Below are 22,508 nucleotides of genomic sequence, written 5' to 3'. Positions count from 1 at the left end.
CTCAGGTCACAGGGCAACGTGGGGGTTACGTAAATGGAACAATTTTGGTGGAAATTGGTAAAAGCAGGAATTTTCCATTGGTTGCCACAGTGATTGCTACACTTTTACCACTTTGCACCAGTATTTTTATTATTTTATTGTTTTATATAGTGCCAAATTCCGTAGCGCTGTACAATGGGTAGACAGGACATAACAAGTAGTATGTAACATAACAAATTGACTTACAGAGACAACAGGTGAGGAGGGCTCTGCTCAAACCAGCTTACAATCTAGAGGTTTATGCATAACCTTTCAAGAAATCTTACCTCATCACTGCTGTTTTTGATGACATCACATTTGTAAAGAGAAAGGCTGGCATTGACAGTAGAATGCACCAGGGCTTTGCGCCGACTGCATTTGTACGTGTCACTCAGTGCCGTTCTCTCCTTACCTCCCTCACACTCTAGACAGAGAGCGTCTCGCTACTATCTCAGAGAAGAGAAGTCTGTATTTACAGCTGCATCTGTCAAGATACCAAATGCAGTTTTCCCAGCTGCTGCGATATAACCCCCCCCTTTTGTTTGTGCAACATACCCTTTAAGGGGTCTCCTTTATAATGCATCATTCTAGGTCATATGTCAACTAATACTTTCCAATAACTTATATAATAACTTATACGAGGTGACGATCAAGTGAATATTATGACACCAACAAAAACTCGATACAAGGGGGTGAATAATATTATTTGAGCATTAAATACAGTGCTGTATATAGTAATGGAGTTAGCACCTTTGAAAAAGCTGCTTTTATTTATTTATTTTGTTACCAATACATTTTTACCAAATTTGTCGGCCCCTGTTCTATCACGTCTCTGTTTTTGTTTGTTTTTTTTTACCACACGAATGTAAAAAAACATATGACTGATGGCTGATTTATCTGCTCTGGGGTTTATAAGGGATACACAGTCTAGCAGAGTGATGGCCAATGTAGATGTGAAACCACAATATGTGGTATATTAAAATAGTTATTTGGAGTGTAAGGGTTTATGAGCATGTCACTCATTACAGTTTCATTTATGAAATGCCCAGTACATGTCAGACTACAGCGCAACATTGTGGAACAGGTTTCGGAAATGCCAATAAAGCCATGATGTCACCTATACAGCACAACCTACCAGCCAAAGCACAGGTGAGTAGAAGATCATTTAGGTTCATACTACACTACATTAAACTACAACTCCCATGATGCCCTTGCCTAGCTGAGCATTATGGGAAATGTATAGCTGAAACCTCACAAATAATAAATCACAGTAACACAATTTCTTTCAAGTTATATAACATCATAACGCTATGTTCATATCCCGCATCAGCAGTCAGAGTGTAATCTGCAAACTGAATTAGATTTTACGTCACTGTGATTCAAGCGACCCCCAAGTTATAATAGGAAAGGAGACCAGACTGGAATCTCAAATGGATTTCCCGTGCTAAAGCTCTCTGCTGCCAGCCGTCCCACTCTTCCAAAGGCTCCTCGAACCAATCAATAACCAGAAAGTTTGCAAAATGCGTACGCAGATCTGCTTTAAAGCACAGATAAGATCGTCAGGGAGTCATTTACAGACTAAGAATACAAAGGATGGAAAGCGCTTACCATCAGGTCGAACAGCACCTTAAAATGATACAGCACACGATTTAAAAACCATGTAGTCAAATATGCTAATGTGCCGCATACCAAAAGTCTCTTCTCCATACCCATAATAGCTGCTTTGGCATTCGGCTCGCAGTATCCCCCGCGGTGAAACCCCCTCTCAGAATAAGACTATGCCTTACTACGAATGGGCTCTCGACGCGGATTGTCATCATACAGAACACTACGTGATCTAGAGCCACGCAGACACGGATTTCTCTTGCACACTTAGCTATATTAAGGCAGTAAGGTTTCATGTAGCTCCTCCAAGCTTTTACTTTTATATCTTTTACTCCCATCAGATCAAAAATGAATATCGTCTGGACACAGAAGGAACACATGTACACACAAACTAATATATATTATTATTTTATTTTGTTTGTTTTCCTCCCAGCTGCTGCGTAAGAAATATTTCTGAGCCAACTGGGACGCAAATGTGTGGTTTTTTTTCTCTCTTCTCATAAGCGAGGTATGCGCAAATCACAAGCGTCTTTTATATACGCATTACAGAACGATGACAAAAAGTAACAAATTGTGTAAACTGCCCGGTGTGGACGCCATCTCTAGCTCCTAAGAGAGGGCTCAATGCAGCATACCTTGATTGAGTGCAACCCGGATATAGAGAACACATTACAAAGCATACATTGCTTTGTAACATACACATGGGCATATAGCGGTTAAGATAATGTAAGGACAAGCAGAACCGGAACGAAGAATCCCTCAGAATATTTCACATTTAAAAGCAATAAATCAGAATGCCTCAACGTCAATCACAATTATCCTCTCAGTCTAAGAACTGGCCTGACAGCAAAGACACCAACAGCGTTAATATTTTATAAACACAATAAGAGAAAATGGTAAGAAAGAACGAGGGGAAAAAAAAAGGGAAACGCCTATATATTATTAAAAGCTGGCTGGGGAAGTAAGAATGTCACGAATGCCTCCACTAAGAACAGGTGCCTTATAAAAGATTCACGCCGCTGTAATGGCTTGATGGGCTTCTCCATTATGTATGACGGGCTGCATAGCAGTGACACAGACACAGCCGCCTCTCACGCGCTCGCACAGCTCTGCTAAATACAGACGCTAAAGCCCGGCTCGCACGTAGTATAACTCACGCGTTCCTGCGCTCCGGTCTTCGCTATCTCCTTACTTCTGTCTTAAGGGATCCATTTGTCGGAACCATAAGAAATAGCGACTATAACCGGAACCTGCACAGGGGCTAGAGCTACAGACGTCGCGGTTATGGCGTTCTGGTACGTTGAAGCTTACATTTTATAAATGCTCCGATATCTCAGAGCATTACATTAGAAACACAGTAGGTGCAAACCAGCATTCAGGTTAACAAAGACTTATCATTTACACATGTTTTAATAAAGAAACACCTATCAATAGTAAGGGCAGGGCCGCGGCTCTGCACCGGGAGTTTCCAGGGAAGAGTCCTCGCCAAGGGTGAACAATCCTGCCAATACTACGCAGGCCTGTCATTGTAGGAAATAAGACTTCAGTCTGAGGCAAGGACATTCCACATCATGCACAGTGCCAAGAGACAGGAGTCCCCTGGCAGACAAGAGCGAGACACAGAGACAGAGACAGAGAGACAGAGAGACAGAGAGACAGAGAGAGAGAGAGACAGAGAGACAGAGACGATTCTCTATACACCACTGTCATCTGCGGACAGATGTGAACCAGTCACAGAAGTAATGAGGCTTATTACCACACGGGATGGCTGAAAACCTCAGCCGATTATAGAGGGACAGACAAAATCCAGTTAACAACGGCTACAAGGGGGGGTGGGTGCAGAGCATTACGGTCGGATGCTGTATCCCGATACTTAGAGCCACAGGTGTTATTGCCAAACAAACTTAAATCATCAATACTATCAAGGACCAAGAACAACAGTCATTAATACAGCAATATCATACATTACCGTTTCACTTTTATTTCCACATAAAAGCATACCAGTAAAATGTATAATGCACACATGAAGGCAAGCAGTTAAACAGAAAACAAAATGATTTCTTTTAGACTCCACAATCTGTTTAATAAACAAAAAACTATAAAGATATCGTAGACACTCAGCCAGTAGTACACGCAAGCATAGCAGAAATATCTACGATGGAATATACATATATATATACACACATTATATATATATATATATATATATATATATATATATATATATATATATATATTGACCTGCATAACCGCTGCAGCGTACATAATGCAACAGAGATCTCCATATAAATAATAATAATAGAAAACAGCTCAAACTTTGCTTGCTAGCTATCCACAGCACAGATTAAATATTGTCAGAAACACTTGAAAATCTAAACAAAAAGTTTTTATTCTGCAAGAACACGTAGGCTTGCACTCGTACTTTGTCAGCTGTGAAATCACGGGGGCCATCTGATCCGTCCCGTTCTATGTACTAGACATCCTAAATCACTACAAAGGCAACAAGACACTTACTGAACAGCTCGTGGTGTATGACATCGCCGAGGTTCGGCTCTTCTCCCCACCAGAAGACCCAGAGCTCTTTGCGGTCAGGCTTGACCTCGCGTCTCCACACACAGAGCAGGTTGGCCTGCAGGCAGCGGATAAAGCTCAGCAGGATGGGGTCGTCCTGGGCTGGAGCAGAGATGATCGGGCTGCAATCGCCATGGCCCTGAAAGTTGTATCGACGCCATTTAATGCCGGTCAGTTCAGCCTAAGAAAAGAGAAACAAGAAAGGTATATGTTAGCAGACCTAGCCAAGTGAGATATCCTTTATATGATTGGATCGCGTCATTAACCAATCCTGCTGGCAGAAAACATTTGATTGCGGTTATTAGGTTTAGGGGGGCAATTGCAATTTCACATGGGTGATATAGGTTTTGATTAACCCTTAACCTTCAATAAATGAAATGGTCATTTAAAAGCTGCATTTTGTGCTTTATTACATGGTTGTCTAATATTAAAGTTAGTTTGATGATCTGAAACAGTTAAATGTGACAAATAAGCAAAAAAAGAAGTACACAATGCACAGTTTTAGCGTACAGAAGACACGTATAGCATGGAGTTCAGTGCCCGAAAGACGTTAGACTCTAGAAGTTACATTTGCCCACAGGTATGCCAACATTTTTGCACGCGCTTTTGAGGACTACAACTCCCTAAAGGCTTTCATTTTAGGTCTCTATTACCTTACAGAAACCTTTTTCATGGAACGCTGTTGCCATTAAAGTCTGTTTTTCCGCTCTGTACCACATACATAGCTGCCACTCATTAAAAGGGAACCCCGCAAAAAGTCACCAACATCATCACGGCCCTCAGTAAGGACACGGAAAACTAGCTTGCAACTTGGCACACATTGGCTTGCTGAAACGTAGCTGCATATGAGCTCTGTTATCTTAGCCCAATCTACTAGGCAAATAACCTGACTCCTTATCATACTGCTTGCGGTAAACCATAGAAAGGCTAAGTCTTAACCACGCAGCCGGACCCTGAATAATGAAGGTCTATCAAGGAAAAAAAAAATCAGCTCAGTGTGGAGTCAGCTGGGAAAGTCACCCAAAACATCACACGGCCAGGTCGGCGGATACAGGAAGTTCACTGGAACAAAAAAAAAAAAAGTATAATCCCTGGAAATTTCCGGTATCATTTTTTTTCCTTGCATACAGTTGTGTTGGCAATTATCGCTAGTATAATGTACGCACAAAAGCTTAACCTCATATAAACACTACTACTTCACAACTAGTGTCATTAATTTGACTTTCAACTAGTATCCGTTTGATATTAGACTCACACTAAAGGGGGGGAAAAAATACGAATCTCATAACGCTGCAATAACAAAAAGACAAGGACATACAGCGAGTAAAAGGACTCAAAGCTCTAGGCTTTCGTTCCTACCCTCCCATAAAGCTCTAACAAACAGAGCAATACCATCCTTCCACAATCACTCTTCCTTCAAATTGCTTTGACTCACGCATGCATCCATTCTAAGACATTCATCTCCAAATTCACCACAGGTCGATTCTTTATGGCAGGGAAGTCCAACCTGCGGCCCTCCAGCTGCTGCAGGACTACATCTCCCATAATGCTCTTTCAGCTAAGGGGCTGGCTGAGGAGGATGGGAGATGCAGCTGGCGGGCCGCAGGTTGGACGCCCCTGCTTTATGGCAATGCTAACGAAGTCCTGTTTATCGAACAGCGTCTTTTTCTCCATACGTCACAGTAAACAGCTTCCCACGGGGCAGTAGGAGAAGAACCATGTGCACCTGTCTAGCACCTTCTGCAAGTATAATAGACCTAGACCCGTTATTCATTCTACCAAGATTGTATTTTGCAAAAACCTGCTGTTCAAACAGAAAATGGCACTACATACATTCGAACTTGATAAGCCCAGGTTTACAGCGGCTCTGTACAACAGGTAGACAGGACATAAAAAGTAGGGATGCACCAATATATATCGTGGCCGAAATATATCGGCCAAAAAGGGCGTTATCGGCAAAATGCTGAAATAAATAAATAATCGTCCGCAGGGGCCAGGCTGCTTACCTGTGCGTTGGTCACACAGTGTGCGTGAAGCGTCTCTTGTACCGGTCAGGAAAAGCAGGAACCCAGCAGAGTCATGTGAATGCATGAGACATGGGGGTGAGACAAGAGAGGTTGCTAGCACAGCAACGCAGAGGGAAGCAGCAGGGCCCCTGCAGTTCAGGTAAGGGGGCGGGGGAGGGTGTATGAGCAAGTATGTGTGATTAAGGGAATGAATGAGTATATGAATGAGTGAATTAATGTTTTTTAATGAGTGTGTGTGATAGCATGGATGTGTAAGTGGGGGGTAGCACGGCATAGGGAGCCTATAATCACACTCCTATCATGTCCAAGTTCTAGCATGCACTGGCTGTCTCAGCATGATAGGATTGTGATTGTTGTTACCAATATATTATATATAGATATATATATTATTATTGTTGGGTTTTCTTTGGTTCAAGTTTGGTGTGTTAACCACACTTATTCAAAGTAAGTGAAAAATTCAATATTAATACATATATGATTGTTAACAGTAATCACACCCCTATCATGCCCAGCCAACCAGTACATGATAGGATTGTGATTGCTGTTAATCATACATATAAATATTGTTATAGAATATTTTTGTCCAATTTTGGAGTGTTACTTTGTGGGTTTTTTTTTTTTTTAATTTATGTATTTTTAAAGGGAGGGGTCATTTTTGGTCAAGTAAATCCTGAATTTTCGGTTTCAGCCCAGAATTCTCATTTCGGTTGCATCCCTAAAAGTAGTACATAACACTTTCACCTACAGAAACAAACCAGTGATGACAGGGGTGCTTACTGGAGAAAAGATGACCTCTCAACCATTTAGAAGACATACGGATTATTTGAGCTGTGTGAACCTACACATTCCTTGAAAGATTTAAGATTTTGATCCCTATACTGTGCTAAAGTGTAGCAATATAAACGCGCCCAAACAATTCCCAGAAACAGTTTTCAAATCATGCAAAAAGTTTGCCGGGAATACTTATCACGCGACACAAATGCAGGTACTGACTGCTTAAAGCCATAGAAACTGAAAACATTTCTTAAGAGTTTCTGTGTTCCTTCAGAGGTAAACGACAATATCTTGTCATTTTTCCTTCGCTTAAGCTGTTAGCACGTGTAAATTCATTAAAAAAGACCAACACTAATACCAAGGCTGCAATATTATCCATTTAAATAATTAAAAAGATGCATTTAAGAAATCTTGTTGGAGACATCACTGTCTGCGTACCCAATGATAGTAAAACTAGCAAAACCATGACGCAGCCTTAAAAGATCAAACGGCAGCGACGGCAGAAGTATTCTTTATGCAAACATAGCTGGTAATACGGTCACTAAATGTAGTTATTGTTGTATTAATTTAATTAATTGTAATTGTTAATAGATAATGGCACAACTGTAATTATAGAAAGCTCGATTAGGCACCAGTAATAAAGTAACAACATGAATTTAAGCATTTTTATAAGGCCAATATCTGTACTATCCCCTAACCATCTCAACAGGGAAGGCCAGACATGTCCACTGTTAAAAGGTCCGAGGATTTGTCTAAGTGGAACAAGCCCTTTAAGTGCAAGCAGTAGCTGTTTGGGACCAGTACATGTTGTGTAGCTGAAACACATATACAGCCTAGGAGAGGCAGAAAGTCAGCGAGGAGTCCACTTCATCTTCCCAGAAGCTATAAAACGTGGTATGTCCATAAAGTTCTAGGCAAGCTCCTTAAACAGCGTAACTCATCAAGTCCAGTACTACAGCGTTAGGAGAGGCGATCGAATCTCTCAGCGCTAATAGCAGATCATCTGCATATGATGCCAATTTGTAACACTATACAACACAAAATCCCAGGAATTTACAGCTTCCCAAGAGGTTAAGCGAGCGCAGAGCTGACTAAGGCAACAACAATACCGCCGATAGGCATCCAGATGTACGTGTTCACAGTGATGGAATTAGAAAAGCAAGCTCGCTACCCTTTGAACGCAGCACAGGGCAGCTGGACAGCCTAGTTAGAGAAGCAGTTTTCCACACCAAGACAACAATAAGTGCAAACAAGCATGCCAAGGAGAGGGATCCGAACGCCTCGGTTTCAGAGGAAAGCTGCATTCCTGCTTTTTACACAGTGTGGACTTTGACTTTCGATTACCACCAGATGTTTCTTTCCAGTGCTTGCGTGTGTGTGAGTGTGTGTGCGCGCGCGAGTGTACTATAACGCCACTTGTTTGACTTCTCAGAGGATTAATTGCTTTGTTTTTTTTTTAATCGTAATAAAAAAATTTGAAATCTCATATCGATATGACTTGTTCATTTTTCCATGTCTCTGGCTGCGGAATGAGTGATGTCATAGCAGCTCTAATTATGCCTGCCAGTATTTCTTCACATTATAGAATACAATTAAATATTTTATTGCATGTATGGACCTGAAATACAGGTATCGGGAGCCTTTCGCACTCTCTCCAAGAGCATAAGAACGGCATTTACGTTTTACCTGCAGCCTTGGTTTGCAGAAGGTTTTGAGGTTGCGCAGGAGGGAGTCATTTTACGGTAGAAGCCAGAGACCCAATATCCTCAGATGCATTTGATTACCGAGGTTAACTATTTTTCATTTAAAGTTATTGTTTTAATGTGTGCATTGTAGGGCTGCAACTAACGATTATTTTAATAATCGATTAGTTGGCCGATTATTTTTTCGATTAATCGATTAATCGGATAAAAAAATTGTAAATTTTTCATTTATTTAAAATAATTTACTAATTTGCTACGCTGCCTCCCAGACATGCCATGCTGCCCCCCCACATATGCCACGCTGCCTACCACAGCACTCCACGCTGCCTCCCACATTTACCACACCACGCTGCCTCCCACATATGCCACGCCACGCTGCCTCCCAAATCTGCCACTCCACTCTACCCCCCACATGCCACTGTGCCTGATACGCCTTATACCCCCTGAAACACCACTCCATCCTCCCCAGACATGCCACCCTGCCCTCCCCACATATGCCACGCCATGCTGCCTCCCACATCTGCCACTCCACAATGCCTCCCACATATGCCACGCTGCCTCCCACATCTGCCACTCCACGCTGCCTCCCACATCTGCCACTGTGCCTGATACGCCTTATATCCCCTGATACCCCACTCCATCCTCCCCAGACATGCCACCCTGCCTCCCAGACATGCCACTTCTCTACCCCCAGATATGCCACTCTACCCCCAGATATGCCTTATACACCCTGATACACCACTCCATCCTCCCCAGACATGCCACACTGCCCTCCCCACATATGCCTTATATACTGTATATGCCTTATACCCCCAGATATGTCACTTCACTGCCCCCAGGATTTAGATTCCCCTAAATTAACCCTAAACTCCCCATTAACCATAACTGCCCCTAAATTAACCCTTAACACCCCCTTAACCACAGCATCCCCTAAATTAACCCTAAAGACCCCATCAACCACAGCATCCCCTAAATTAACCCTAAACACACCATTAACCACAACTGCCTCAAATTAACCCCAAACACCCCATTAACCACAGCTGCTCCTAAATTAACCCTAAACACCCTATTAACATAACTGCCCCTAAATTAACCCTAAACACCCAATTAACCATAACTGCCCCTAAATTAACCCTAAACACCCCACTAACCATAACTGCCCCTAAATTAACCCCCACCTCCCCTAACTTTCAGTAGCCCAAATATATATATATATAACATACATATATATATACATATATATATATATATATATATATATATATATATATATATATATATACACACACATTATATATATATATATATACACACATACACATTATATATATATATATATATATATATATATATATATATATATACATATACATACACATATACTTACAGTTAGATGAGTGTCACAGCCATGTGGTTCTGGCCTGGAGAAGGAAGGGGCGGGGCCAGTTGTCACAGTGATTACAGGGAGGGGGAGTAAGTAGGAGCTGCTGCTGTGAGACGGTGAGTCAGACTAAACGGATTATATAATGAGGGGGATTTTTCAGAGCGTTTGCTCTGAAAAAACCCTCATTTTATAATCGATAATAATCGATTCAACTAATCGATAATGAAATTCGTTGCCAACGAATTTCATTATCGATTATTATCGATTTTATCGATTAGTTGTTGCAGCCCTAGTGCATTGTAATACTTCCACGTATGTTCACAAGAGAGCACAGCATGAACCCCTGCTGTACTACTGATAAGTGGAGGCCTGCTGGCCATATGTGCTCCGTACCAGCTTTTCCGTGGTCCTAAGTGAATTCAAATTGGGGTTTCAGTAATGTTTATTCTGTCAACTACATGTACGTTTTAAGAGTCAAACGAATAAAACGCGAGAGCAAGAGATATAGATATAAATATAAATAAGAACAAAATGCCACAAAAAAATAACAGCCTTGCCCTTAGCCTATAAATCACACAAGGTCTACATGATCAGATGTGACTGCGTGTAAATATAAAGAGAAAAACCTCTTTTATGTTATGAGCGCAGAGAACGCCGTCATATTTCACCAGCTACGATCTCTGACATCAGAGTGTGGTTTTTACTTTGATCGTGCTTTTGCTGAAGACAACATGGCAAGTGACTAAAGTGAATAAGCCCATAATTCAAACGATCTTATTGTTAGCTATTCTTTTTAGTGTACTGCGAGTGTCAGCACTGATTGATCAGATGCTCTTGGCTCAGTGAAGGCATGTGAAGCTCCTAAGACCACCAAGATATAATAAAATAGGTGCAAATGTATTAAAAGTAAGAAGACCCCTACCCAACTTTAGATCACTGGCCCATGCACAGACTTTCCGTTGAAGAATCTCTGGCACACAAAGATAGCTTATTGATTCACTAAGCTGAAGACACCGTCAACAAAAATAATGCTGCAAAGTCACTACTTGAGTGTGTGAATCCTGTCCTATCCTCTTACCAAATAACTGAAGTCTTCTAGCAGCAGGCATTACTGCTCACTATTACTAATGGCCGAAACAAAGAACAAAGCCCAGGTGTCAGCTATTAAAAGCTAGTTTACAGCATATAATACAATGCCTTAAAGGGACAGTCTAATAGAAGACTAACTAAAGAAAAGAACTAACAAAGAAGAAGAACTATAGAAGAAAGGAGAGGAACTAAGGCAAGAAAAGGTAAATTAGCGTGTCCACTCAATAAAGGGGATACATGCCCAAAAGTTCAGCCCCGAGGCACACCAGTGACAGCAGGAGGGAGACACAAGAGCCAGAGAAGGTGATGTTAAAAGGTACGGTCACAGAAGTAGGACTTAAGCCAGAAGAAAGCTGGAAAGAGGTCCAAGAGACTAAGCACGGCCAACTAAACTTTTTTTCTCTTCAGGAGTGAGGAGACAGTTAGTAATTTGGCGAGGGTTGTCTCTGTGTTTGCATACGGAAACCAGACCAAAAAAAAAAAGTCAAGCAGCAACATTCTCTGCTCTGTAGAGGAACCGCATGTAACTTAATGGAAGTACCCATAAATACCTCCAGAGACGGCAGGGCCAAACAGCCACACTTTACTACTAGGGGTACGCTAAAGCGCCACTATTCATGTGGTATGTCTAAGCAGGTTTCCAACTGTATACTACATATATGGCTAACACAAAAAAAAGTGTGTGTGTGTGTGCATGTATATATATCAATATAAAAAGAAGGGTATACTGAAAGACTATAAAATACTTTTTGGTAGAATATCAGGGGTGAAGGCGTGTAGCCGAAATGACAGCTTAAGCCACCTTTTCTGCAGCAACGAAAACACAAGTAAACAGTCACTTATGGCGGGACGTAAATGAAAGCAAGATATTCTTTTTTTCTATATATATCTATATTTCTATCTATATATATCTATATCTCTATCTCTATCTATATATATAAAAAACACCACTGACATTGTGAAATGGGATAGAATAGCAGCAGAAGCTGAGAATGCCCAAGGGAAGAAAAGATGGAAAGAGGATGTTTGCAAGAATGCGGCTCCCCAGCTTGCCTGAGGCTAAAAAGCTCACACTTCAATCCCTGATGTTTGTCATAATGTTCAGCATAAATATATTTATATGCTACATGCTAAATCAATATGAGCAAAACATGCCTAGCATAAGGGATTTGGAAAAAAGGTTTACAAGGGGCACTTCAGTCATCATACGCCCTTTAATGCATGTGATGGTTGCGCGGTCCCATTAAATATCAGTGTTGCCCATTTTGTAAACGCATAGGGGGGTTCTGCAGTATTTTTCACATGCATTTGCCCCTTCCGCCACTGCCCTGATATTTTACACGCAGTGTCCAGCCAAACACATGCACATACAACACGTCAGCGCCAGCAGTGCCTGGGAGAGGGTCCATTCAGTTCATTGGCTGCTTGAGTGGCAAGAATGGTTGGACCACCGAGGAGCAAGGCAGCTGCAGTATTTCCCTTAAGTAAGTATCCTCTTTTCAATCTGACCAAGGCATATAAGCATGCTTACAAAAGTACCTTCTTATGCATTTTGTTTAGGGGGCTCACTGGGACACTGGGATGTCCCTTTAAATTATAAACAAAATAACCAAGCTTAGGCCTCAGGTTACAATTACACAATTTAGTGTCTGAAACATGGTACATTGAAGTTTAAAAGAAGACGCTCGAATACATAACAAATCCTTTGCTTGAAGCTCCGATGCTCTTCAATAGCCATAAAGTAATTGTTGCTCTCAGAAAACCTCATGAGAAATTTCACAAAGATATATACGTGCTCTCTGGGATCCGATGGGTTTCTCGTAGTCCTGAAGAGTGTATTCTGATTCTGCTCTTTGCTTGCAGCCATTATAAAAAAATAAAAAAGTAAAAGAAAACTGTGCCTGTGTCTTGATTTCTACTCTCTAGCTCATGGAGCCCTTCAAGCATCACAAACCTTGTAAGTTCTTACCATTTTCTAGAAGGCATGAACATTCTAGAATCGCAAATGGATGAATATATAGGATAAGTGAATGACTTTAAATGTGCCGTAAAGAACTATGAAAAAAAAAAGGTAAAGCATATTGGGGTTTCCATCAGTGTCTGTTCTGAAGGGAAATGTTCTGCCTGCCTTCATCCTCAAAACTACAGGCTTGTCAAATAAGTAGACCAAAGCCACCACAATTTATACAATTTTACTAAGTATCTGGCAAGTGTATACAAAATCGAACAGGCCCTGTAAAATAGTAACATAACAAAACAGCAAGCCAAAAACCAAAAGAAAAAAGTTGGTGTCCCCACCATCTCTTCTTCCTCTAGAGTACAGCAAAATCTTCAAGTCTCTTCAGCACTTATCATTCTATAGTCCATCTTGATCTACGGGTCTTCTCCCTCGCTGCTCCATCCCATCTACAGGTCTTCTCCCTCGCTGCTCCATACACCTGGAAATCCCTACCACCAGACATTCGTAAAGCTTTAACTTCTAAATAGCTAGCAAACTAAAGGAACGCCTTTCAATTGTAGCACTACAGTAGTTTACAAACCTCGTACGCCATTCAGAACTCTAAATCGCTGTAAACTGCACTTACCTCCTGACTATGATTGTAGGCAGATTTCTGTCCACTGCTTACTACTACAATATAAGCTCTACCGGACAGGGTCCTACCTTCCTAATCTATTTATAGCTTTTGCATCCCAATCGGAATGTCTGTAAGGCCGGTGCTTAACAAACCCTAAACGCCAAGTCACCGGGGTGACAAAGTGTTTTTTGGCAGGGAAGCCCCCAGCGCTAGCACCACCGCTGACCACGGACCCTCCCCATGGGTCGCTGCGTCCCCTCAGTTGAAATGGTTTCCTGGCACTCAGTTACAGGCAGTGTGTGATGACTGCGAGCTACAAAGCCCCCACCACCACCAAAAAAAGCCTGTGTTAGTATGCGTGCTTAAAGATGTAGATGTGAAATTATGTTGCTCTGTGTGTGTTAGCATGTTAATATATGTGTTAATTATCATTGGGAACAAAAAACATCTACATTTTTTAGCTAGCTCCTAGATTGCTGTACGCATTGTTTTGTTGCAAGGTAAAATTTATTTATATATATATTTATATATATATATATATATATATATATATATATATATATATATATATACACACATATATATGATCTACTACAACCATTTGGAATCTAATCTTTAAAAACAAAAAAATGCTAAGCCACAAGATGTAAAGTGCACGAATAGCAAAATCCACCAGTCATCAATGAAGACTATAGAAGTGAAAAGTAAGACTGGTCAGTTTTAGTGAAAAGGTCTACACCGTGTTGCTTGTGATAAGGAGATAGGTTTCTGCTGAGCTAAGCAGAATCAAATCAATACAGATAACGAATCATCACTAATCCGTACAAACCTAAACCCGGAGACCACACACGCCAATGTATTGTGGGCTGCAAGACCCTGTTTAGCACGCTGATAAAGTACAAGAGGGGAACTATGTTTACAAAGATAACAAGTGAAAGGGTAAAGTCAGGCCTAAAGCCTGCTTGTTACCTCGATCAGATTGTTCTGGATAGCAGGTCTAACGAGGAGATAGTGGACAATAGGTGGACCCCTACTCTCACTTAACATCACAGCTAATTTCCCATCTTTGAAGCTAGCAGACCAGTAATGGAACTTTAGTTGAATAATAGCCAGAGAACCAGAACCACGTACATTTGCCCTAACTCTAGCAAAGGTATGGCGTCTAACAAGAAGAGAAGTCCCAATAAGTCAAAGACAAACGTATTTTTTTTGCAGGCTGACTTTGGACTCAGGTGTGATGCTGCATACACTCCTGACAGCCCTACCTTGGAGGGTGGCTTGGATAGCTAGGACAGTATAGAAAAAAAATCCTATAAAGATTTTTATGCAAGAGCTCTCACAAACAATTAACCACCTTGAAAATACTCAAAGTTCTAATGAAGGATCATATAAACACAATCAAACTACAAAGTGGTGAATTTTACAGGCACTGTAACATGCCATCATGTGGCAGCACATCACGGACACACAGCCAGCTTCTGACGCTGACGTCTAACAACACCGCCGGGAGTCCAGCAGCAGCTTCATAAATGACCTGGAATTCTGGTAGGAACAAAGTACAAAACATGGGACAGACACGGTGCTCTCATTACTGCAGTCTGCGCTGTAATGTTAACCTTTTAGTGACCAAGAGGGCCAGCAGTACATTGATGAACAAGCAACCAAATTCATTAGTGTGATATGGAAAAAAGCAAAGCCAACAGTCAATGCCATGAGCCTACCAGTGCAGATGTCAAAACTGTCCGCATTGTGACATCATGAGAAAGCACAATATATATAGAAATGTTTCCCGGCTAACTAAACATATACCAATGTAAGGGACTGATTTTTTTTCCCCATCAAAAAGCAGGATTTCCTGGCATTACTCAGAAACAGCCAAATGTTAAAGAGAGCGCAGTAATTTATTTACAAACGTGCCACAGGAGACATCCGAACAACCGTACTGCTGCCCTACACTGTTAAAGGGATCGCTGTGATAAGAAAGCTTCCACATCTAGAGAAATTGTCACGAGAAACCATTATAGGATCTTGAATCTGTCTGTTCATCAGAGGTTCTGATTCAAAAAAAGGGGGGATTGAAAAATGGTGGTAGAAAAGCCTCAGTGGTAGTAACAAACAGTAAAACAATAAATAAAAGCTACAGACTGCGCATCTGCATCCTTATTCACCAAAACCAGACTACTTAATAAAAGCAAGATCTGTATCGACACAGCGGTGGGCAGCGACCTACTTGCCAGTCCATCACCTCAACACGGGAGGTAAGGAAAAACGTTGGTGGCACTAAAAACGTTAAAACGGCGAGATACACAACTGTATTTAAACCTTAAAATAACAAAATACTCACTTAAAAGTCTAAAAACTTATACATTCATATGTGATGAGATTCAGGCACAATTAGTCTCCATCCCTCAAAGCCATTGGGGGACTAAATTAACATCTACCACTTCAGATGGGAGGCTTTTCCATTTATCTACTACCATCTCAGTAAAGTAAAGCTTCCTTACATTACATCTAGATGCGTGAGCCCCCAGTTTTAGACGGTGGCCTCTTGTTGTACTTTTAATCTTAAATAGCTCCAGTGCCGGCTCGGGGAATGCGCATGTATGGCAAACACTTCCGCTGATTTCAATGTGGAGTCCTCTTCTGCTACCGATTGGTTGACTCCAAGCAGCCAATCATTGGACCATCAGACCATGGAGGAGGAGGACAGCTCAGTTAAGTGCTTTATATTTAAAGTACTCACAAAGTATGTTACTATGCATTCTCCTTCACAGGGGCTGTCGGGGACATAAGCCGTCTCTATAAGCGCTATTCATTCATTCACTCCGCGTCGCTCGCAACAGCAAATCCCAAAGCAGAGGACAATACATAGAAATTCTGTCACCGAGCATCTTTCAGACACCCCGACGTACCAGACTCAAAAGGTGTTAGAACAGACATTTAAATATTAACGACAAGCAATTATCTTTTAGTCTTGAAAGGTAAGGCACTAATGGAATCCATTACACAGATCGGGTCAGATGGTCACCGAGAAAGACGATATGACGCTTTTGCGCGGCTCTGGCACGCGTAGGGTTACTAGCGAGTGTAGCGGTGTGTGAGGTAAGGTCTGAGTGCTTCTTATTTATAGCACTGCAGGGTGGAAATGCACAGGGATCAGGCATAGAAGGTAACCGAACACACACAGGGGCGGATCCTATGTATCAGGAAGAAAGCCAAAGAAAAAACCCTGAAAGAGAGAAGAGCAGGGAAAATACGCTGCCGCCGCCACTGCTAGGGAAAGGTCGGCACATTTCTACTAAGGGGAGCGCACGCTTTATTAGATAGTTCTACACAGCCGCGGTGCTTTGACTCAGATGCACCCGCAGAGGAGGTACACAAACAGGAGGGTGTCAGGCGAGAACGTTCAGGGCTTCGTCATCACCGAACACAGACATGTAGGCAGAGTAAATGAGACCCGCCGGCGTGACAGACAGCACTGCCATTACCACAGCATCGTCCTCTCATCACTCACTGATGACACAAATCGCTCTTATTTCTATAGTACTCTTTTTTATGTAACTGGAATTAATGAGCATAGAAAGTCAAATGGGTCTCTCTACCCAGAAATCTCAGTACGTTTGGGCTGTTAATGTAAGCGTTATACAGAGCCGGACTGACCCGAGGTAACACTGTAGATTTATCTTTCCATAGTTACAGAAAACACAAAAAGCAAAACTGGTGCCTAAAGTTACGTAAATCTGGCCGACCCTGCCCCTGATCTCGGGATGAGACACGTTCACCATGAAATCAGCTTCTAGACACATCTGCCGGGCTCCAACCGTCAACCAGTGCCCCGGCTTCACAAAAGATTCACACACATGCATTCTGTCTAAATGCCTTCCCCGCACAATCTCTAATAAACGGCACAGACGTGGAAATCCACGTCCAATTGTCCTGAGAGAGCAATCGATGTCCACGTGAGAGAGTCCTGAAGATAGTTGTAGCAAAGACAGTTCGGTGGACGCATTAAAGTAATATATAGTGACGCAGGGGGAGACACAATGTACCTGTAGGGGGAATCTAATGTGAAAACATGACTGAAGTGCTACAATAACCCTGCAATTCAGCGATACAGCAATTCTAAACGTCAGACTCCAGCTTAGAACGTGTTTCATGGACCAGGAATGCATGGACTCATTTTGTCTCCATGACACATGCCAACGACGGTTCGCACGAGCGTCACTTTACGTGTTGCCTAAAGACGTGCCAGTAAATTTCCTTATTCAAAATGAACGATTCTAGAACAGATTAAACAGAAGAAGAACTCTCGACACTATTAATTAGTAGTCACAACTCTTTTTGGCATTACTGGAAACTACAAAGGTAAAAACAACATATCCACATGGAAACACTAGTTCCAACACCGCAGATGTACTGACATGCATAACGTTACGCAAGATTTCAGCTTTTTAAAATACTTTCCCAATTCAGGCAAGTAATAAAAAACAGATGACCTTGAGATTGAGGGGAAATAATGCTGTATCCAAAACTAGTTGGCATTTTGGCCACGCCAAGAAAATGTTTTACTGGCTATGAGAGAAGACGGGTTTGTGTACACGCAACTGCGTCTAACCTCACTCTAGGACAAAACATTACAATCACTTGGGCTTAAGTGCTGAGCAAACCTTGCCATGAGCCGTGGAAAGACCTCGTAAGAGTTTAGCTACAGGGATGAAACTTTCTAGATGTGGCGCAATCACCGTGGAAACCAGGGGAATATCCCTGTTTGCTCCACATCCCCTACCACTGATAATCTTGTCAGGAAAAGTGTTTAGGAGACAGACATAATATTCATGAATCAATTGGACTAAAACAAATACAATCCGCACACTTTTACCAATCACTTGAGAGCTAGGGTGCAAACTAAATTGCACCAATTCCCATTAAAAAAAAATTAAAAAAGAAATGGTTTAAATAATGAAAATAAATGATGCTTAATATAGGTAAATGAATGAATATGAAGCTAACAGAATCAATAATAAATAACGACAGTGAAGTCGTTCAAACACTGTTTACAGCACTTGTTTGCCCCCTGTGCACACAAGAAGACAGCAATGAAGTCAGCAGAGGCAATCGTTGAAAAAGAAGAGGAATACATCTGTAATAAAGTGACTGTGACTGAATTATGTTACCACTAATTCATGCATAATAGGAAGCAAAAAATAGTGATCTTGCTATACACAGATGTGATGTGTTCACCTTTGGAGTAGTCTTTTCTGTGCCTGTCTAAGAAATCAACAGAGGAATATGTAGCGCATGTATATGTCTGCCCACAAACAGAGGTAGATGTCATAACTACAAGGCCTGATGAATGGCATGCTTCTGGAGAACAGACGCAGCCAATGGCCGGAGAGTACACTGACAGCGCCGTTGGTCTACCTAGCATAGACAGCCAACTACGTGGAGAGCCACAGATAAAACATGAAACGGCAACCAAGTGACAAGAGAGGGGTGATGCCCTGTCTGGGAAAGCCTAGATGACAGCACTCTAGGAATGTCACAGGCAATGAGATAGTTGTGTGTACCTAGTAATGGGAAACTAACAACTATGATATTAAAGTCAGTATGCCTAAAGAAACGTATCCAAAGATGTACCCAAGAACAACGTAAAGGCTGCCTGCACATAACGTTCACATATACCCACCTATGGAAGTCTACTTAATAGATAATAATTACAGGTCCTAAACATGCAGTACAGTCATGGCTTCTTCACACAACAATGGCTGGACTGACAATCATTCCAGGGTGTAATGGGAAGCTCTTAGCCAACATCTAGCAAATGATGGAGTAATACAAACAAGCTGAATGTGGCATTTAACCAAATCTATATAAAGCCCATCATCAAACTGTATAAAACATTGTCAACATCATCAATGCACACTTGTTATTCATCACTACCTATTATCACTTCCCCGTTCAATCATAACGAATGATAAGCACAGCAGAGGCTAGTGATGCCTTTATGTCAATGGCCTCCGAGTGGCACTTGCCATGACATACAGGCCATCTAGTAAAGCGATGCAGCCGGCACACGTGTGACCCTGCTCTGGGTAATAGAGTCACCGGGCACAGGAAGGGTCTCTCATGCACATGACAGACACACAGATGATTATTACCAATGAGAAGAGGTTAGAATGACAGTCCTCCAGGCTCGCCCCGTTGGCTGCCCAGTTCGCCGCCGCAGTCATGATCCACCGGGAGCCTGGCTACCAGAGCTGGGCATGTCTGAGACCTAAAATCCTTTATCCGATCCGAAAGCTTGGCAGACAGGCTGTAAAGCAGGCCCAAGCTGATCCTCTGGAAGCGGGCTCGGTGTGGGCGGCGATATCGGGATCACAGGGTCCTTGTTCAGGAGTCCTGCAGATCACAGGTGGGGTACAGCCGCGACCATTCTCCCAGAGCGGGGGCACCCACGGAATTGCCAAAACAAAGATCCACGGACACCACGGATGAAACCTGGTTTTCCTGATAATCCGGCGCGGAGAAGTGAGTCACCCGAGTGGGGGAGGGGCGGACCGACGCCGTGGGATGTGAAAGGAAGAGGTGGGAAAGGAAACGCTGCGGCCTCCCCCTGCTTGTCAGGGAATGCAATGCAAGTACAAGTGGCTTTACAGGAGGAAAAAAATCACGCTGACAGTATCACGATGGACGGGCTGTGTCGGTAGCAGCCCAGGTGCAGGGCTTCGCCCCCTAGCGTGCCGGGGCCTCCTGTCTGCCCAGTCGCCCTGATGCCACAGCTTGAATGTATACGGCTGTGTGTGCACCCGAAGCTGCAAGATCCAATAGCACCCAAGTGCATGCCAGTCACATAGATCCCGCAAATGACAGGGGGGCTCCTGGCGGCGCCTGCCCCTGGGCCTCCGGGTCCTTTCTCAGATATCCAGTCCTAGCTGCAGAGTACTTCCGAACTCCAAGCTTCCCGGGGATGTGGGAAAAGCGTACCGCCCCGTGCCACAGGAGGAGGCCGCAGGATCCTGGCCTGCTCGGGATGAGGGCTTTGCCTGCCGGGTGACTGTGCGCTCCTTGCAAATGGCACCGAGGCCTACGAGTTGGAGCAAAGAGCGTCCCGTCTCCTTAGTGGCTCCGTTGTTGGCTTGGGGGGGGTACGAGACTCTACCGCAGCCGTCCTCTGCCTCACACACTGACCGGAGCTTCGCCTCTGTGACAGCAGCAATGGCGTCCAGTCGCGACAACACGGAGTGTGATTGGGCTTCGGTGCTCACGTGACGGTGTAAGGGAGGAGGAAAGCGTGGGGGGCCTTCGCTTGTACCTCACATAAGCCCTATCGCGTCTGTGAACTGTAAAGCGCCGCCAGAGGTCGCTGTGTGCATGGGAATCTCCAGCGCTCGGGTATTAATATCGCTATTATCTGCATGGCTATTGTTACACTATGATTATTATTAATCTTATCATTGTTCTATATACTCATCACATCTGCCGTGTTCTAGTGAGAATGACATTATCAGTGGCCAATTGTCACACATTGTTATTTCCACATGCATCAATTTATCTATTAGATCTTTGCATTAACAAAGCAAACAGCATTTTGCAAGGAAAGCCAGGACACATTTTTAGAGGCCATGGCGTGTAAACCAATGCTGTGTTATACATAGGAGAGGCGCGTTGCTTCGAAAGCAAAAATCACGCAGTAGCAATGAACGCAGGACAATTACAGCTAATAGTATTAATACTAATAATAATAGATTTTATTTATATAGCACCACCAATTTTCGCAGGACTTACAATACATATAGTCAAAGGATATGGCGATACGAGAATTCACAGACTGACAAACCGATGCATTAGGTTAAAAAAAAAAAAAAAAAAAGGCCCGGCGCACAAGCTTACAATCTAAAATTAAAATTAATTTTAATATGCGTAAAATGCATTATATGAACCCCTTATACACTTTATGATCTTTATGCTGAAACAGAATAATACAAATGATCTCTTGAGAAACCTAGAACCAGCGTTATAATAATAAATGGGAATTATTATAATGAATGATTGCTTTACATGGCACCATCGTATTCTGCAGCGCTGTATAATGGGATAAACACATGATAGGTGAGATATCTACAAATCAGGCTAGCTGCATATTATACAGAACCGTGCAAAAGTTTTAGGCAGGTGTGAAAAAAAATACTCTAATAGACATGGTAATAGTTTATTTTTATCATTTAATAAAATGTGAAATGTGTGAACAGAAGAAAAATCAAATCAATATTTGGTGTGCTTTTTAAAGCATTCTTACTTCACAGCATTTCTTCACACCTGCACAGTACACTATATATACAGTACACTATATCTACAGTATATGGACAAAAGTATTGAGACACCTGACCGTTACACCAACATCATGGTGTTATGACATCACATTCTAAATACATAGACATTAATATGTAGTTGGACCCCCTTTGCAGCTATAACAGCTTCCACTCTTCCACAAGATTTTGGAGTGTTTCTGTGAGAAGTTTTGCCAGTTCATCCAGTCGAGCATTTGTGAGGTCAGGCACGGATGTTGGAGAAGAAGCCCTGGTTCGCAATCTCCAAAGGCATTTGATGGGGTTGAGGTCAGGGCTCTGTGTGGGTCAGTCAATTTCTTCCACTCCAAACTCATCCAACCACATCCTTATGGACCTTGCTTTGTGTACTGGGGTACAGTCATGGCAGAATAGAAAGGGGCCTTCCCCAAACTCATGGGGGAAAGGTGGCAAAT

At 42.4% G+C, this 22,508-nt stretch overlaps 1 protein-coding gene across 1 annotated transcript in view; it reads right to left on the bottom strand.

Moving 5' to 3' along the window:
* MED13L (mediator complex subunit 13L) overlaps positions 1–21,048 on the bottom strand; it is a 66,565-nt gene extending 45,517 nt beyond the window's left edge. The window contains exons 1-2 of the mRNA XM_053468863.1: positions 19,906–21,048; positions 4,138–4,375 (exon numbers count right to left, since the gene is read on the bottom strand). Coding sequence (XP_053324838.1) covers positions 4,138–4,375; positions 19,906–19,977 — 310 coding nt within the window. The 5' untranslated portion in view covers positions 19,978–21,048. The remainder of the gene's footprint in view (positions 1–4,137; positions 4,376–19,905) is intronic.
* Positions 21,049–22,508: the final 1,460 nt, after the last annotated feature.

The sequence above is a fragment of the Spea bombifrons genome, chromosome 1 (assembly GCF_027358695.1).
Source record: "Spea bombifrons isolate aSpeBom1 chromosome 1, aSpeBom1.2.pri, whole genome shotgun sequence".
Lineage (NCBI taxonomy): Eukaryota > Metazoa > Chordata > Amphibia > Anura > Pelobatidae > Spea > Spea bombifrons.
Note: the sequence above shows the minus strand (reverse complement) of the source record. Positions and strands in the feature narration are given on the sequence as shown.